General features: G+C 41.8%; 1 protein-coding gene across 1 annotated transcript in view; it reads left to right on the top strand.

Moving 5' to 3' along the window:
• Positions 1–18,261, top strand: part of LOC308080300 (metabotropic glutamate receptor 4-like) — a 90,412-nt gene that overhangs the window by 53,846 nt on the left and 18,305 nt on the right. The window contains exons 5-6 of the mRNA XM_080422099.1: positions 2,151–2,351; positions 17,165–17,301. Coding sequence (XP_080278225.1) covers positions 2,151–2,351; positions 17,165–17,301 — 338 coding nt within the window. The remainder of the gene's footprint in view (positions 1–2,150; positions 2,352–17,164; positions 17,302–18,261) is intronic.

The following is an 18,261-nucleotide window of genomic DNA, read 5'->3' as shown; positions in this document are numbered from 1 at the left end:
CACACACACACACACACACACACACACACACACACACACACACACACACACACACACACACACACACACACACACACTCGTCACTTAACTCCTGACAGCAATTAGCAGTTGCAAAACCCCTACAACCGTGGCCAGAATTAAAACACTGATCGTAAGTTATTCCATTCATCCTGTGAGGGGATTCGACATGCATTGTCTCCATAATGGATGTCTTTACTGCTGCCTTCCTGCTTCTTCACTGTCATGGCCTCTAAACCACTGTTTCATATTTATGAATATTGATGTATAAATATCCCCCTTTTTTATGTTTCCTAAACTTTTTTTATAATAATAAATAAATAAATAATGGGGGGGAAACATTTAAAAGAATTAAGAAAATCCATACGTTTTCCACACAAAAAAAAAAAAGTAGTGGAAATAGGTGATCTACAAGCTCACATCGTGTTGCATCGCTTGTAGATCTGTTGCTTTCGCTATTATTGAAATAGGTGATTAATTCATGATTAATAGGTAGGGTAAGTGAAATGTGTTAAAGTAAGTGTTAAATAAAAGTCTATTTTCTGATAGTACTCATCGCTAAAGAGTGTTTGTTCACTAACAGGGGATACAGGGGTCTCCCTGTATCTCCAGCTCTTTAGTAAACAGAAAATGCATTTTCTGGTAGGGATACTAATTTCATCCAATCAAGGAGCCAGAACGTTGAGAAACAATCCTCTAAATACACTCTAAAATATTATAAAAAAATATTAACAGTAGGGGAGCAGGTCAGGCTAACAATCTGGAAATGAAGTAGACCTAATGTTTACAAAACAGCTATTCCTGGAGAGATCGGAAAGGAGTTTTGTGTTGTTTTTTAACTGATTAGATTTCTCAGAGGAGAAAACCTTGCACTCCAGATATTGGAATTGATTCAGTTGCCTGCAGCGTTCCAGATATTTACCTTCTAGCTAATTGCGAGAGGCAGGCCCATTCAACACAGGAAGGCTAAGACACACTGAGGACCAATGCATTTTATTCTATGTCCCTTGGACCGCTGCCACGCGCTCCATTAAAAGGGTTGGCTCATTCTGAGAGGCTTTGCACAGAACAGAACCGCCCTGCTGTCTAACTTCAGCTGCTTTACAAAGTGGGGGTAACAGTACTAGAAGAACGCTGGCAAGATCACCGCTTGCCTTTGATTCTGTGGGACAACAAAGTGTTGTAGTCAATATAGATCTATGGCAGTGATTCTCAACCTTTTTCATTTCAAGGACCTCCAGTTTGATATCCATTAGGCCACGGACCCCGCAGTTTTTTATCTCCAATGAGCCCAGTCTATGAAATCGGTGTTAATTTAAATCTGAGAGTGTACAAATGGAACATGTTTTAGCTGGGGCCCCCTGGAAACCCCCGGAAGGACCCCTGGTGTAATTTTGCAAGTTTTAGCCCTTAGTTGTAGAGTTTGACACATGCGCACATGTCAGATTGCTTCTAAATAGGCACCCGATGTAGGCTACTATGAATCCCATATGTTTTCATGAAGGTCAAGATGTAGTAGATAGTAGATAATTTGCTACGCCTCAAAGACACCACTTGTACCTTAGAGAGTGGTCACATTTGCCTTGATTGCGCGATGATGGGTCTGATACAAATCGTTTCCTGATTGATGATAATTTCCGATGCACTTGAAAAAAAACATTCAAACTCTTTCCTATGATTGCCTCATTCCCTTGAAATCCAAAAAAACACAGAGCTTGACGAGGTTAACAATGAGCCCACTCAGTGGCCACAGCAGGATGTAATTTCTCAGAAGTAGATTGAGGGGGAAAAATGCTGTCCATAAGGACAGTAATATCGCAAAAGGGGCCGACACATCATTGTAAAAAAATAAAAACGCACAAGGCACTCACTGCCTGCTGCGTTTCACTTGGTCAAAAGACAAGGCAAAAAAAATGTGAAACATCTGTGAACAGAAATCTAAAGTATAACATAAAGATTTATTTTTACAGTGTCGGTGTCGCACACCGAAAATAGCATACTGTATCTACGAGCTCACGTCGTGACGCATTGTCAGCTATTTTAAGACATTAAATGGCATGCAACCAAGCATAAATCATGCATAATTTGTGCTTGTGATGTGGCTAATTTGAGTCTGTCTTTGTACCCTACAGATCAGGAGCGGATAGGAAAAGACTCCATTTATGATCAAGAAGGCAAGGTGCAGTTTGTTATTGATGCTGTCTATGCGATGGCACATGCCCTGCACAATATGCACAGGGAACTGTGCCCAGAGAAGGTGGGCCTCTGCTCCAAAATGGACCCCATCAACGGCACTCTGCTGCTCAAGCACATCCGCCTCCTCCACTTCGCAGGTCAGTCAAGTTTATTTTGGAAAGTAATGCACGCTTATTTATCTCGCTGCAAGGTAATGTTTCCTCTTTCATATACCGTTGGGATGCAATTTAAACAGAGCAGAGAGAGCATTGGAAAGGTATATAATGATTTGCACTTTCCCTTTTGAGAAATGATTTTCAAACTTTATTTCCGGGGACATATCATATAGAATCATTTCTTCCTCACAAACTTTATCTTTGCCAACCAGACTACAACCTATTTTATTTCCCCACATACTGTAGTGCTCTGAATCTGAAAAGACTTAGGTCCAATAACCAGAATACACTTTCTCCAGAACGATGCATCAGTGTTCATGATTAATTCATTTAACCCAGGGGTCTTCAACAGGGGGTCCGGGACCCGGCCGTGCGCGCGCGCGAAGCCAAATCCGCGGTTAATTTCGCGGATTTGGGTACTTTATATTGTTTTTTTTGTTACTTTATTTCGGGTTTAGGGTTAGGGCTAGGGTTAGATTAGGGTTATGTTATTTAATTCTTTTTTTTTTTGCGGTTAATTTCGTGGATTTGGGTACTTTATTTTCGTTTTTTTGTTACTTTAATTCGGGTTTAGGGTTAGGGTTAGGGTTATGTTGTTTAATTCTTATTTTTTCGATTGGGTGCCCCTGATTACTCAATAAAAATACCTTAAAATTATACTCGAGTACAGTACTTGAGTACATGTACTTAGTTACTTTCCACCACTCACTCTTACTGTCAGCGTTAGATTAAAATTACTTACTCACCTTCTGCAAAGATTGTCTTGGTTTCAGAGAGCAGAGCATGGTGGTAAATATGAACTTTTGCCCCAAACTTTAAGTCTTTATATTCCATAATATGTCCACGTCCGTGAGTTGCTGTTGTTTAGTGTGTGAGAACAACGTAGGAACGTAGTCAAGCAAGCGGCCACAGAAGTCTGTTTCCTTTCAAAGCGATGTGCATTTCAAAATAAGAGGTTTTTTAAATCTATACTTGAAATGTGTTATAATTCAACACACGTTTTATTTTGAAATACTACTGGAAATAGAAGTAGCCAGGTAGCGTAGTTGAAACTACTTCACACGCTATTTTTTCCTGGAGCCCCCCCCCCCCCACACACACACATTGTGTTGAGTCTGACTCTTGACAAGTCTGCTTATTTGGCCTGTGGACCACCCCACAGGGTTTTCTAAATCTCACCTGCATAACCCAATATTATGCTGTTGTTGCTAATTATGCAAATGTGTTGCTTTTAAATGTGCAAATGATTTTTTTTTTCAATCATAAAAAAAAAAAAAAAAAAAAAACATTTCTTATTTTTTATTTTTTTAAGCCGTTAGAGAAGTGAGGGAGCGCCGCTCCCCCGTGTCCCCCCTCCACTACACCCCTGCTAGGGGGTCCTCAGAGTTACTACAGGGGGTCCGCCAAATCTTTGTGTGATGTGTTTTTTTTTACCTTATCCACTTGAACCCTAACATCCCTTTTCTGAGGAGAACTTTAGCCAAAAATAGCAGATCTACAAGCTCACAACGCCTTGCAGCGCGAGGCGTTGTGAGCTTGTAGATCGGCTATTTTTGGCAAAGAGTTATAGGTGTAGAGGGAAAAAAGAGCAGACCACGTAAACAAAAGAAGTTGAATCTGAAACACAATTTTATACAATATGGGGGTCCCTGCCTCATCTCTCTCTCAGCTAGGGGGTCCTTGGGCTGAAAACGTTGAAGACCCCTGATTTAAACACATTTCCATTATTATTCTATCTACGGCTACATTATATACCTATAGGCATACATTATGAATTATTGCTTACCTTATATGTCTCTGCTGTCGGGCAGAAACTAGCTAACTCCAAAATGTTCATTTTTCAGGAAATGAAAAAACGAAATATAACATTTTCAGGAGATGAAGACAACCTTATATTTTTAAAACAAAGCAATACTGACTCATCAAAGTTGGTATTGTGACTTTATATATTGTCAGATACACTATAATGTGTCATTATATTATCACCACTACCCAAATCCAGCTCAAGTGGAGTGGTTTTGTCCATCTTGATTGATAAGAACAGCTGATAATGGATCTCCAAGCTCACAATGCATCACAATGCGTGAATTAATGCCATGATGCTTCATGACAGTGCTTATATAGGCCTACAATAATAAGCAGGACTTTAAATATTACAATAACTTCCGCAAAGAGGGGTTCACAGAGTAGAACTAGCAAGATAAATGCCAAATGAACTCATTTCTTGTCACATTGCTCTCCTCAGAAAACACTACATAGATTTTAGAAATATAATTGTTTTCATAACATTAGCGTCAGTGCTAAGTTTGATAAACAAGTACACTGCATAGTTACTTTTAACAAACTACAGGGAAAAAACCCTGCCTCGTTAAAGTATGTTTATCTTCCGCTCTGCAGCCAGCAGCTCTGAGCTCTGTGTGCCACGCAGGGTAGAGGGGGTGGAGTTAGCTGCTTTGACCGACAGTTTGACGAACCAATGGAGTAAGCTGGTTTTTGTCAGAAGTGCTTTTTAATATTTGTTTAACCCACACACAGAAAAAAAAGCTGAAAAATGGAGTTAGCTGGTCTCTGCCCGACAGTAATGATATTAGAAGTCCTGGTCATAATCTATTATAAGCTCAGTGGAACAGCACATTATAACTACCTTAACTTAGTTAGTTAGTTATAAAGTCTATTTATAACAAGTGTTATGGAGCATTATAAGTGCATTATAATGCATTATGTGATTATAATGCATTATAGACCTTTAAGTAAAGTGTTACCTGGTAGTTATAATGTGCTGTTCTACTGAGTTTATAATGCATTATGACCAGTACTTACTGTATACATTATCTTATTATAAGTTATAATACTTCATAAACCTTGTTATAAGTTGTCATGCATACTTATAAACATTTAAAACATGTGTTATAATGCCTTATAAGTGCATTATAATGCATTATAAATGTGGTTATAACGCATTATAGACACGACCTTATGTATGGTTATACATGTAACGATAGATTATGGACCATTGGGTTCAATCTCGTCGCAGAGCCAACTCAGCATATGAGTAGCACAGTAACTAAGTCATTGGCACATTGAAAAACTGATAGACACCCTTGTTGGGCTGATACTGACAATAAGCCACTCCGAGCTCAATAGTGTGCCAAAAAACGTATGACATCAAACTATAGCAGGTCATCAAGCTTATGGAATGTACTTCCAACGACATGAAACAACGTGATTTAAGTCATTGTATCGCTGAGAAATACACAGAAAACATTGGGTATGTTTTCCACACTATTGACGTCCTCACATCACAGAAAAATGGGAGTTGTAGGTTGAAAATCGACAAAGATTCCCTTTAAGCATTCAAACCTTATCCTCTCTCACTTTCCATGCTTTGTTACAGTTTGTTGCGAACGCAGCGTAAGGAGGCGCGCCTCCGCGCAAGTGGAGCTTACTATGAAACCGTGCTCGGGTTGTGTCTCTGTGTGTGACTCTGTGGGTTGTGTCTCTGTGTCTCTGTGTGTGTCTCTGTGTGCACTGCCTGCATGCAGCTCCTCTGAGATAAGTGAATGTCCAATTTAGACGTACCATACATCAAATGAAAGGTCTTTGAAAACTGAACACACCTGTCAAGGTTGCGTTTAAGCCCGCCCCTTCCCCCGGAAGCCACGCCCCGGAGAAGGCTCCTAAAAACTCCCCATTGAAACCCCATGTTAAATGAAAAGTGCCCGAATCGCTCCGAAACTTTTTCTACCCCCCCTAAGTGGGGGTCTACGAACAAATACTTCGGGCTCAGATTTTGGCTCCGCCCCCCGGAAGTGGGTGAAACAGGCACTTCAAACACTTTGTTGAATTGTTCAAAAACATTCAAAGTTTTTTTTTTGGGAATTTGTATTTTTCTAAGATGCTCCTTTTAACGCAGATTTCTTTTGTATTTTTTTGTATTTTTTTATTGGTCACTTTTTTTTAAATATTTTTTTTTCAGATTTATTTTAATTTTTTGGCGTTCGCTTCCCGCGTTCGCGCGTCTTACTTGTTATCATCAATGCTTCTTGTCTAAATAGCCTATGTGTTCATCCTTTTAATCAAAATAACTCTGGTCTATAACCCTCTTATATACTGTAACTACTACACTGTAGCAACTACACACTATAACCAGAAACAGGAGAGAGCAGTTTGTACCACAACCACTTATACTGATCAGTCACAAACTCACAATGAATTGGAAAAGTGATGGTGATGGTGACAGGGGCCCTGTGGAATGTTATGGGGTCATGAGCACAGTTTCTGGTTCTGTAACCACACTAAAGAGTAAGTCTCACTGTGTAAAGGCTCAATTTGACCACAACTTCAGTTTCTCTTGCTGTTCATTGATATTGGAGCTGCAGCGGAATGTTAACGTCTTTTAGCTTTGGGAGACATGATCATTTGACTATGAAATGTTGATTGTTATAGGCCACAGTAGGCCTAATAATGCTATTCACATCATATCATGCCGTTGCGTGCCATTCTCCCTTTGGAATATCACCTTCATTACCTCTAGTTGATCTTATTGTAACGATTCCCAAATTGGTCTGTAATACATAGACAGCAATTCACAGACAACCCCATGGGCGTTGACTCTACTCTCTAAGTTGCAAACACGATGAGCTCAATGACAACCAAAAACAGGTAACTTTCAGCTGAAAAAGTGATTTGCAGCTAACAACCGGGCATAACTGTGCAAGGCCTGGCTGCAATGCATAACAAACTAGAAGGGGTCGCTCTGCAAAGCGCATATCTCTGCCAGGCTGGGTTGCCTAGCCAGTTTAAGCCATGGTTTGCAGCCATCACGACCCGAAGATGCTGCGGCGGGAAATAACAATTCTACAACATATGGTGCAACATTCATGCCACCCACTATAGGCAGAAGTAAAGGGGCTTTTGTGTTCCATATAGTCTAAGAAATAGGCCCATCCCATTAATTTTGATAGCCAATTACAGGCAAACAGTATGGAATATGAGAGGACTGTTTGGCGCTCATTGTTACTGTACATGACACCCACAATCATTTGTAAACACTTGTAGCATTTGTGGAACCCCAAATGGGTCTAAGACTTCACTTTTAGCTCTGCATTGATTAGAGGCCCCTCAATGTGTGATTCAAATTTGGGGTTGATCGGACCACGCATTCATGATTTTTGGCACTTTTGTTTTTAAATAGGTCCCTCCCACAAACTTTGAAAGCCAACTCTTGTGTATGGGGGGACAAGTAACGTTACCTGTTTTGACTTGGACTTGTTTGGCACACCTCTGTGGTAGCATATTATTTCGAAACATAACATTGGCAACAAGGATGGAGCTTATGTTCTCACCGCCTCCTGCTTTACTGGCAGTCCCAGGCGAGCCTCCTGTTCCTTGGACTCACTGGCATGAGTCGTTCGAGACCTACATCATGGCTCCCGGACTGACAGACGTGAGTGATGCACAGAAAAGAGCCATCCTAATACACTGACTTGGCACGGAGGAACAGCGGATATTTAAAATATGTGGACTGCGTCACATTTCTGGCTGGTCATTTCTCAGCCGCTCAGTGTTATTCTCTGGAGGATTTTTTCGCTAGCGCAGACAGCAAGAGGGCGAGTCAGTTCATCAATATGAGGCCGATTTGAAGGGCTTAGCCAGCGTGTGTAAGTTTGGAGCAATGCAAGATGAACTGATTAGAGACCAGTTGGCTGAGCACACAAACAACCAAAAAGTTTGGGAGACATTGATAATGTCCATGGATGACCTGACTCTTAATAAGGCTGTGGAAATATCTTTCCAATTTGAGTCAGTAGTGGTTTTTGCCACTCAAAATTGGCTTGCACCTCAGCTCCCTGAGGTGAACCCTCTTTTTCAACTAGCCAAGTTCCCCTCCAGGACGTTTCCCACATAAACTACGCAGGACGCCAGCGGACTCCAGTGTGTCGCTGCGGTAACTGTCGCTTGTCAACACGTGCAACCAGGGCCCAGAACTGTCCCACCAGAGGGCAGTGTTGTCAACGTTGTGGGAAGCAAAATCACTTTGCCACAGTTTGCCGTTCTGCGCCAGCCACCATGACAACCCTTCTCAGGTATTGACCCAGCACCTACGATACACTCGAGCTCTACTCGCCACACCTTGGATTTCAAATCTGGTGGTTGCGTGGAAGACAGGAAAACTGTGCTTGTGTGTCGACCTCAAGGTGGTTAATAAGGCAGTCCTCCCTGACAAGGACCCGCTACCTACAGCAGAAGAACTGACCACTTAGTTCCATGGTTACACCACATTCACCGAGCTCCATCTCCACCAGGGTTATCTGCAGGTCCCGGTGCATAGCTGAAACTTCATTGACTCTGTCACACACATTTTTTCGATGCATCAGAATGCCTTTTGGGCTCAACCCCGCTACAAGCTCTTTTCAGAAAATGATGGCCACCATACTGTCACACATGGCCAACCCCTGCTGTCCATGATGAGTACCTTCGCTAGAGATAGAGTTTGTGGGGTTCCGCCTGACTGCCGTCCAGTCTAACGTGGAAGGCCGTGCAGCACTGTCGAGACCTGGTGCGGTGGCCTGGCATTGTCAGGGACATCGCTACAACCTCCAGCGTTTCATGGTGGTGGTCTACGGCCTTCATTCCAAGTGGCCTGAGGTGCTCTCCACTGGGACTGTTACCACCTGTGTGGTGGCTGACTTCCTAGACTCTGGATTTGGATTGGCTGAGGGCTCCGGCGACTGTGTCACCAGCTTGTGGGCGCAACAAAGTTCTCAACCATCAACGTCAGACGAAACAGTGTTTCGAGAGGACACAGAGGTGGAGAACTTCTCCTTTCACAACCCTCGACTGGGTTCGTGACTGACCTCACTGGGACCATAAGTTGCAGTCTTTCTATGAGAGACACTGTTCAGCTCAGATCTGTGATTGGACGGATGGGCGGACGGACGAACAGGCAGGCAGGCAGGCAGGCAGGCAGGCAGGCAGGCAGGCAGGCAGGCAGGCAGACAGACAGACAGATAGACAGGTGAAAACATTATCACCGTCTCCCGGCCTTCAGCTTGGCAGAGATAACTACAGGAAGATTTTCTGTAGATCTATTACACATAATATAAAGTGATATGCCAACAATACTAATACTGACTAGGTTTTAAGCCAATGGGATGTGTGTGTCTATAAAAGGAATTTGACAGTGGTTTGGCTGGATTCAAGAGATGCAGATTAGCTACGGTATGCAAATAGACCACTAAAGTTTGCCGAATTCTTTTTCTCCAAATAAGGGTTTCTGGATCCCAGGGGTGAGACCAAGATCATGGCATCCACAGTGCCCTCTGCCCACCATTTTTTAACAAGGTTTCAAACAAAGAATCACAAAGACGGCCTGTGGACAGAATATTGATGATGAACCATGACTTAAAAAGAGCAGTTATGATCAGCACACCACCTATAAAGTTGAGAAAAGAACACACACCTGGGTTGAAGCTGCTAGACAGATCAGCAGAAAGATTAGTAGAATAATAAACATACTGTAGTATGATTTCGTTTTTCCTTCTTTGTCCAACATTTCAGGTCCATCTACATACTGTGTGCACTGCTGTTTATTCTAGTAACCACAATCTATCCTGACATCATTCAAAGTCACATTGTCCCTGATCATGTTCCCATTCTGTTTGAAACAACATCAGATATGCCTTTGAAACACATCTCCATCAATACAGTATGTTCAGTTGTTGGGAATTCACTGGTGTCTTTTTTCTGCAGAGAAATAGCTTCCCTGTGTTGCTTTAGGCTAAATGTTGATCAGTGCTGTCATAATGTATTCAATATATCATTTTAGGTTTCAGGTTTTCTTTGAAAGGTAACATTTATTTATAAAACGGATAGTTTTGGTACTTGATTCTGTCTGTTGTAAAAAATGCCGTATAAACACACACTGACTGTGACTGCATGTATCAGTATTACTGCATCAATAGTGTGTTGTGTTTGCAATATTCAGTGTACCAGTTCCATTGCATGTATTACCATTAGTGATTTATTTTTTCCTAGGATGGCAGGGGAAGTGGATCACTTGTGGTTCACCCAATGAACCACAAGTGCCAATGAACCACCCAATGAACAACCACGCTTTTCAAACCTGTGCATGTGCAACATTTTACAATTTACTTTATAAATCACTTAAAACAAGGCAGATATTGTTTGGGCAGGTAGTCAGGGACTACGTTCTTTTAGAAATTATTCTTATGACATTTTTATTAAAACAGTTTTAATTTGGATTTGTCTATGATTTTCATATTTAGTAACTGTTTTATAAAATCCACGCGAGGCCGTGGTTTACAACGATTTAAGAACAGCTAAGGGGGTTTTAGACCCCTTAGCTGTTCTAAAATCACTTTAATTCTTTGGCCTCCTGGGGCTTATTGCTTTAATCTTCATCATGTGATAAGTGATGCACTCTATATGAAATCCCTCAAGTCTTATATTCCTTTTCATTAATAGCAAACAAAACAGTCTTTGACAGATAGATGAATCATTCTTATATTATTGTCAGCACTTTTGAGGGTGGAGGAGGGAGATATTCACTGAACAGTCACATATGCACTGTGTATTGAACTGCATATATTTGAAGACATTCTGTCTGGTGTGTCATCCATTCCCCACTGTGCTTGGGCCAACATGCCCTTTTCAGGCTGCATATATAATGAAACACAACTGATAAAGGTCAAATGTCAGTACTTAAAGTGCAGCCCTGTTGTAATTACTCATATAGAGCGAGCAGTATCATTGGCCGACCCCCATTGCACTTATCTTTCCATGCCAGTCCACTGAACAAGTTGATGGCCGATAACCTTTGTAGTAGACCCCAAGTATGACAGAGGCACTGGCTTTGGTGGGATATTTCTTCCAGTGTGGTAATTATATATAGTTTAACCCTGTCGACTGGGGTCCCCCATAGTTCTATACTTGGTCCCCTCCTTTTTTCCCCCTACACTTTATATCTTACCGATCTACAAGCTCACAACCTGTGAACTTGTACTGTAGATCGACTATTCTTGCGGAATTTCTCCTATTATGAAATGCCAATGTTATGTTGTTATATTTATTTATTTGATCACAATCACATTGGACAAACCATGATGCATTGTTTAAAGTGTATATAGCACGAGTGCTAGTTTTCAACACCTGTCCACAGGAGTCTTTTTTTAAATAGACTAGCGATAGGGATGCTAGGATTCACATGTTAATGGCTTTCATGGCAACCCAACATTACAGTGACGCTGGAGAAATAGTCATGGTGTCACTCAAATCATCAACCTGGTAAAAAATAAAACCCTTGCCTCTGTAGCTTTCTTGAATCTAAATCCTGCACTCCCCAAGTGCTCAATTGGGCTCATTCAGCCACAGCCAGAGTCGGTGCATACAAAGCAGAAGTATCACACAGCTTCAACACGTCCTCCTGCCCTGTTTGACACCGCTTCTGGCGCTTCTTTTCTCATGCCCACACCTCCGCCTTTGAAGCGTCTAAGAGTAGTTTGAACCCTCAGTAGGAACACAATTAAATGGAGCTTCCCATCAGTATTCCATGTCTCTGGCTCATGTCAGAGAAAGTGTTGTTTGTTTTTTAACCCTCTGCTGCAGAGAGAGGGAAAGAAAAAAACCATACCAGTGGCCTTCCCACTGTCATGCTCACCAAGTAGGAGTTTGGCAAACGTGGTAAAGACAAGCTCTGTGGTGTTTTTTCCCCATGCAACTTTTCATGCCACTCTCATCCCTTTCAAGGAAGTGCCAAGTCTCCATTGCTGCCAAGTCTCCAATGCTCCATTGCTTCCATTACTCAAAGAGGCTTGCAGATGAAAACTCTCATGTTCATGCAAAATATCCAAGCTCCTTGCTTCACACTGAAGCTGAAGTACACTTATCATTGATAAAAATAGCCATCTCAAGTCTCACAATTTCCTTTACACTTTAGTATTGCCACCGCTGTGGCCCAAGCACAATGTGGGCTTATTAGCTCAACACCTTTCTGTGGCTGATAGGTCTACTCTAAAGAGCATGCCACTCGTGTGTGTATCCCCATTTAAAACCCAGCTTGAGAGCACTTACAGATAGCAGAGGCCTATTTATCGGGATTGACAAATCGCACAAACACCAGGACAGAGATAGAGAGGGGAGGAGAGAAGCAGCAACTCTTCAAGTGTGATTTCAGCTGTAAATTCTGTACGTCTCGCCTGCATCCAGGTCATTAAATCCTAATGAGTGGTGTAGAGGGCAACAAGCCGTGATGCCATCCACCAAGGTGTCCTGGTTGTTCATCGCAGCATAACGAGCACATGTTGGATTGATAGGCAGAAAACCATTACTGCAATCATTACTACAGTACATATAATTACGGGCTATTCATAACCTCCAAACATTTCAGAAGAATATTGAATGAAGGCCAGGCTGTGGTGGGGTAGCCACACACACAAACACAAACACACAAACACATGTGCTGTAGTGCATGGAGTACTCTTGTGTGATTGGTCTGTCATATTAGCAGAGCTGGAACCCCCTGTGGAACTCATTAGGCCCCCCCCCTGACTAGTAAAGAGCCCTGTTTAGACAAGTGGGTCATAATACACATGACAGGCCTAATCCCTCCTCAACAACTCAAACCTTGACCATGCAGACTGCCCCCCAAGGTACACCGATATCCACTCTAAATGAAGAGATCTAGACACCAGTGGGCTCTTGAGGGCTGCGCCAATATTTCCCCCAATGCTCTCCTTAGTGTAAAGCCTGAGTTATAGAAGCGTGGCGGTGTCACACACAGAAAGTAAAATCAAGCAGATCTAAAAGCTCACACTGTGACTCATTGTAAGCTTGTAGATCTGCTGTTTCCGGTGTGCGACACCCGCACGCAACCAAGTGTTAACCAGGCTCCAGCCTCTGTTTGTCGAACAACATGCAGAAACATTGTCAAGTTCTTTTGTTATATGTCTTAGTTGTATTTTCAACCACCAGAAACTGGTCAGCCTGATAAACAGTATCATACTATATACTATTTACTCCTGAATGTAAAAGTAGTTTGATAAGATGGTTCCTCTGTGCTCTATGCTAATAGAGCAGATATGACACTGCAGGATAAAGCAGCATATAGTTAATCTCAAACAACAGTGACGACTTCATCCTGGGGGGGAAACATTATATACGGTAAAGAAAAGAAAATAAAAGAAAAAGAAAAAGAAAAAGAAAAAGAAAAAGAAAAAGAAAAAGAAAAAGAAAAAGAAAAAGAAAAAGAAAAAGAAAAAACCTTACTGATATTTTGAATAATATCTACCTGCTACCTGTATTGTCTTCTACGGTGATAGAATAGCTAATAGAATAGTTCCCTATGCAACCGTCTCTGAGTCACCAGGACAAAGCAACAGAGTGATAAAGCATCTGCACAGTGTCACCACGGGCACAGTGCACAGTGCGGCTCAGAGGCACCTGATTGGTAAATACCCCAGGGCAGTATTGCACACTAATAAAAGAGATTTCAGAAGAAAATTTGCACATTTTGTTTCTCCCCCTTTCAAGGATGTGTCGAGTTTCATTCAGTTAACATGATTCACATTTTGAAGAGGCTTCTAGAACTTCAGTTAGCATACTTGAGTTTATAGCACACACGTTGTTTGCCGTCTTTGTGGTACAGGGCATTTTAACACACACACACACACACACACACACACACACACACACACACACACACACACACACACACACACACACACACACACACACACACACACACACACACACACACACACACACACACACACACACACACACACACACACAGAGTACGAAATCTTTAGCAGCTCACAGTTGGAGAAGAAGAACTGTCAATAATTTATGGACAGGCGTCAATTTGAAAGAACACAGGACCAAAAGACTCCACATGCTGTTAAATATGATCATATCAACCCTGTTATACAGCATGGTACAATACCAGCATTAGCGTTCTGAAAGCATCAGTGTGGTGTCTGGGATCCATTTCCCCCTCTCAGTGACAGCATGTGTCCATGTGAGCACTTACACATTTTAATACACAACCCGAGCCGTGAGGAGTGGGAGGCATATAGAGCTCCACAGCTCTTTTAAAACTCGGGGAAAAAAGAATATGATGACGCAATGATTCATTATCTTTAACAGAAATGATGACAGATCAACACTAGTTGCAATCGGTATATTTATGTAAACATAATACCTACAGTATGTGCTTCATGAAGTCACCGTAATCCCCCCGAACGATTGGTAACTGCTTTGTGATGTGGGCTTCATTGTTACACGCGCGAGTAGACGGTAATACCTTTAATCCATCAGGGCTGACTCATCGAGATGTGGATTAGAGTGTGCTGCATCTTTCAGCACCTAAACAAAAAGCAAAGAAATAATACTCATCAGCAGAAATCCAACGGCCACATTTCCCTTCCTTCTTCATAACTGGGATGCACACACTGTGGCTTAATAACAAGCCAACCAAGACGAGAGAAACACACAAGGACTTGCTTTGAACAGAGCATATTGCACGAAGGAAGATTCTGTTTGCAAAACTTAATTTTGAAGTCGCAATTACAGACGAGACATTGTAGACAAGCAAAGCCTTGTGTTTCCCCTTGGGAGAACCATAATGCGTAGCAAAATATGTAGTATAGAAGAGTGTGACAAAATATCACAGATATTGATTTGTTTGATTGAGGAACCCCCCTGGATAGGCCTACCTTTGATCATGACGCAACTCCCCATTTGTGCGGCATGCCTGCTTAGATTTTCAGCTTTTCTTCAAAACACACATTTTGGTACTTTTCCTACAGATTTTGTCCAAAACTCACACAAATTGGTACACATTATCTCTGGAGAAATGTCATCAAGATGTATGAGTCAGAGTTTTCATATTCCATTCCGATTGCCTATGCCTATGCTGCTGCATTGTCTGAAGGAAGCCGAACAAGAATGTTTTACTCTTGTACCTGTGCACAAGATGTAACAACTAGAAAAAGTGCTCCTCGGAGCACAGGTCTCCGCCAGGTCAGGTAGGTTATTGTGGGGCAGCAATGTTCGGAATTAGCCAATCAGGATGGAATATGAAAAATTGGACGGAACCATCTTGATCACTTGACTATATGTGTACCGATTTGCATGATGTTTGAATTTGTAGGAGTAATATAAAAAAGAAAAGTGTTGGCCTCCTGGTGGCGCTATAATATAGGGCAATGTTAAAAGGGTGACATTTGTTCTTCAATGTAGTGCATGCAAAGTGTCACCACAATCGGACGCTGCATTCATGATTTGTGGCATTTTGTTCAAAACGGGCCACTCCTGCAAACTTTAGATGTCAATGTTAGCCAATCAGGATGGAATATGAAAATGTTAAAAGATCCATCGTGATCACATGACTATAGAGATCAAGTGTACCGATGTGCGTGAAATTTGGATACATTCTGAAGGCTTAATATCAAAAAATGTGTTTTACATAAGTCTGCCTCCTGGTGGCGCTATGAAAGGCAAATGTGAAAAATGCTGGTCAGTTGTTTTTCCTTGGCCTCTAGGGAGTGTGCGTGCAAAGTTTCATGCAGATCGGTGCAGTTATAGTTAAAAACACAAATCGTCCATTTATAGCGCCACCATGAGGTTGATTTGAACATTTTCAAGTGGCATTTCTTCCTTGGCCTAGTGGGAATGTGCGTGTGAAATCTCACGGAAATCGCAAGCTGCGTTCATGATTTGAGGCATTTTGTTGAAAACGGAGCAATCCTGCAAACTTTGGAAGCCAACCTTAGCCATTCAGGATGAAATATGGAAAATTGGACAGATCCGTGTTGATCACATGACTATAGAGATACTGTGTACTGATTTGCGTGATGTTTGGATAAAATCTGTAGGAGTACTGTCAAGAAATGTGTTTTGCAAAAAGCGGCCTCCTGGTGGCGCTATAAAAGGCTAATTTGAAAAATTTGGGGCAGAGGTTCTGCTCTGGCATCCAGGGAGTGTGTGTGCACAGTTTCACTGCGATCAAGCCAACGGTGCCGGAGATTAGCTGTACACAAAATGACAGAATGACGGACACACGGACGGACACACACACACACACACACACACACGGACGGACGGACAGGGGGCAAAACATACTCTCTCGCCATGCCTTTCGGCCTGGCGGAGACAATAAAGCACAACCTTGAACCTTGAACCTTGCCTTAACAATGTGGGGCCGCACCCCACGACTGACACAGCCCTGGGTAGGGCACTTTTCTGGTTATAGTACATCATATTATCTCTAAATTTAGGCAGAATCATAGCACACCGCGGGTGACGGAAGTCTGTATGGTTGGAAAAAGTTGCTTGTGCCAGAAGATCACAAGTTCCCTGGAAGGTCTGCAATAATCAGTGTAGGGGAAGTCATATGAGAGGCATCTCCATACCCTGCCTAGCTAGCATCAAAGTGCTCCTGTAAGGCATTTAAAGTCCCAACCGCTCCACTGGCGTTCATTGGCCAACGACAGTATGAAAGCGGCTGCATAAGGTAGCTTCAAGGTCTGCGAATGTGTGTGCATTTTCTCAATGGGAAACTTCTCCCTTAGGTGTTTTCTTTTAACTGGACCTGGGTTCTCAGTCATCTTACTTAATTAAAAAAGGCTTAAGTATGATTGTGTTTCAGAAAATGAAAACGACTCAATTATATTGCAATGTGATAACATGCGAGCATGATTTTGTAAAATGATGCTTACTGCACAGAAAATAGCAAATGAATGTGAAGTAAACAACATGATCGCTCACTCCTCTAGGCATAGCTGGCAACCCTGTGCTCTTCAATGAAAATGGAGATGCTCCTGGCCGCTACGAGATCTACCAGTACCAGATCAGAAACCAATCGGCTGAGTACAAAATCATCGGCAACTGGACGGATCAGCTCCATCTTAATGTAAGCTTTACTTACTTGAATTCCATACCAATGCATGGCTATAGCAAAGCAGCTGATGGCAGGCTCAGTCTGTCTCTACAAATGTTCCATTCTTGGCATGTTGATTTGGTGTTTACAAAGGAGATCCTAGTCTCCACTAAGCCATCTTCAGAGGTGTAAATATCCTGAGGGTGCTTTAAATGATAAACAGTGTGATGTAAAGAATGAAAGCTACAAGAGCTTAAGGACGGACATATCTACATATATACTGTACTAATCACTTGAGACAGCATCACTGACTGAAAACAATATTACAAAGACAAATGTATTGAAGTTGTGGTATAATATCAATACAATTATATAAAGGGGGTCTGTTCATGTACTATAATAGAGTGGGGCTGTCCTGATTTTACAAACAAATAATTAGACTTGATTCATTGATATGGTATGCAACAGCATTCTGACATGCCAGAAGCTTTTCTATGATGTGATGTACAATGTAGAGCATGGTTTATGTAATTTTTTGTACTTTCAGAGACGTGAATCAGGGCAGTTTGCAGGCAGCCACAAACAACAATAAGAAGGATGTTTTTTTATCACCACTGGCAATTCAAATGCAGGCGTAGTAAATAATAACAATTCTCTGTTAAGACCACTTCTGCAAGGGGGAGCCAATGTTTCAAAGGCCAATGTTTAGCTCGAGCAACTCAAGCTATTTGTTGTTATTGATGAAATGAATGTAGCTTCTTAGACAATGATACTCATTGTTGCAAAAATCTCTGTTACATGATTGAGTGAAACAGGAACAAATCATATACTTTTTATGCAATCTTTTCCCATCATCTGGTCACCCTAGAAGGGACTGAACTAATTGCGTTTTGACAAAACAATGAAGAGGCCTTCAAGAAGAAAGCCTGTTTAATGGAAAGTATGCAGCAACTTAGGAGCACCTTTATTGTCTTTAATTCTTTCAACATTGTT

The sequence above is a fragment of the Gymnoscopelus braueri genome (assembly GCF_963280865.1).
Source record: "Gymnoscopelus braueri genome assembly, chromosome: 3".
NCBI classification, from domain to species: domain Eukaryota; kingdom Metazoa; phylum Chordata; class Actinopteri; order Myctophiformes; family Myctophidae; genus Gymnoscopelus; species Gymnoscopelus braueri.
This window is presented reverse-complemented; position numbering and strand designations above follow the sequence as displayed.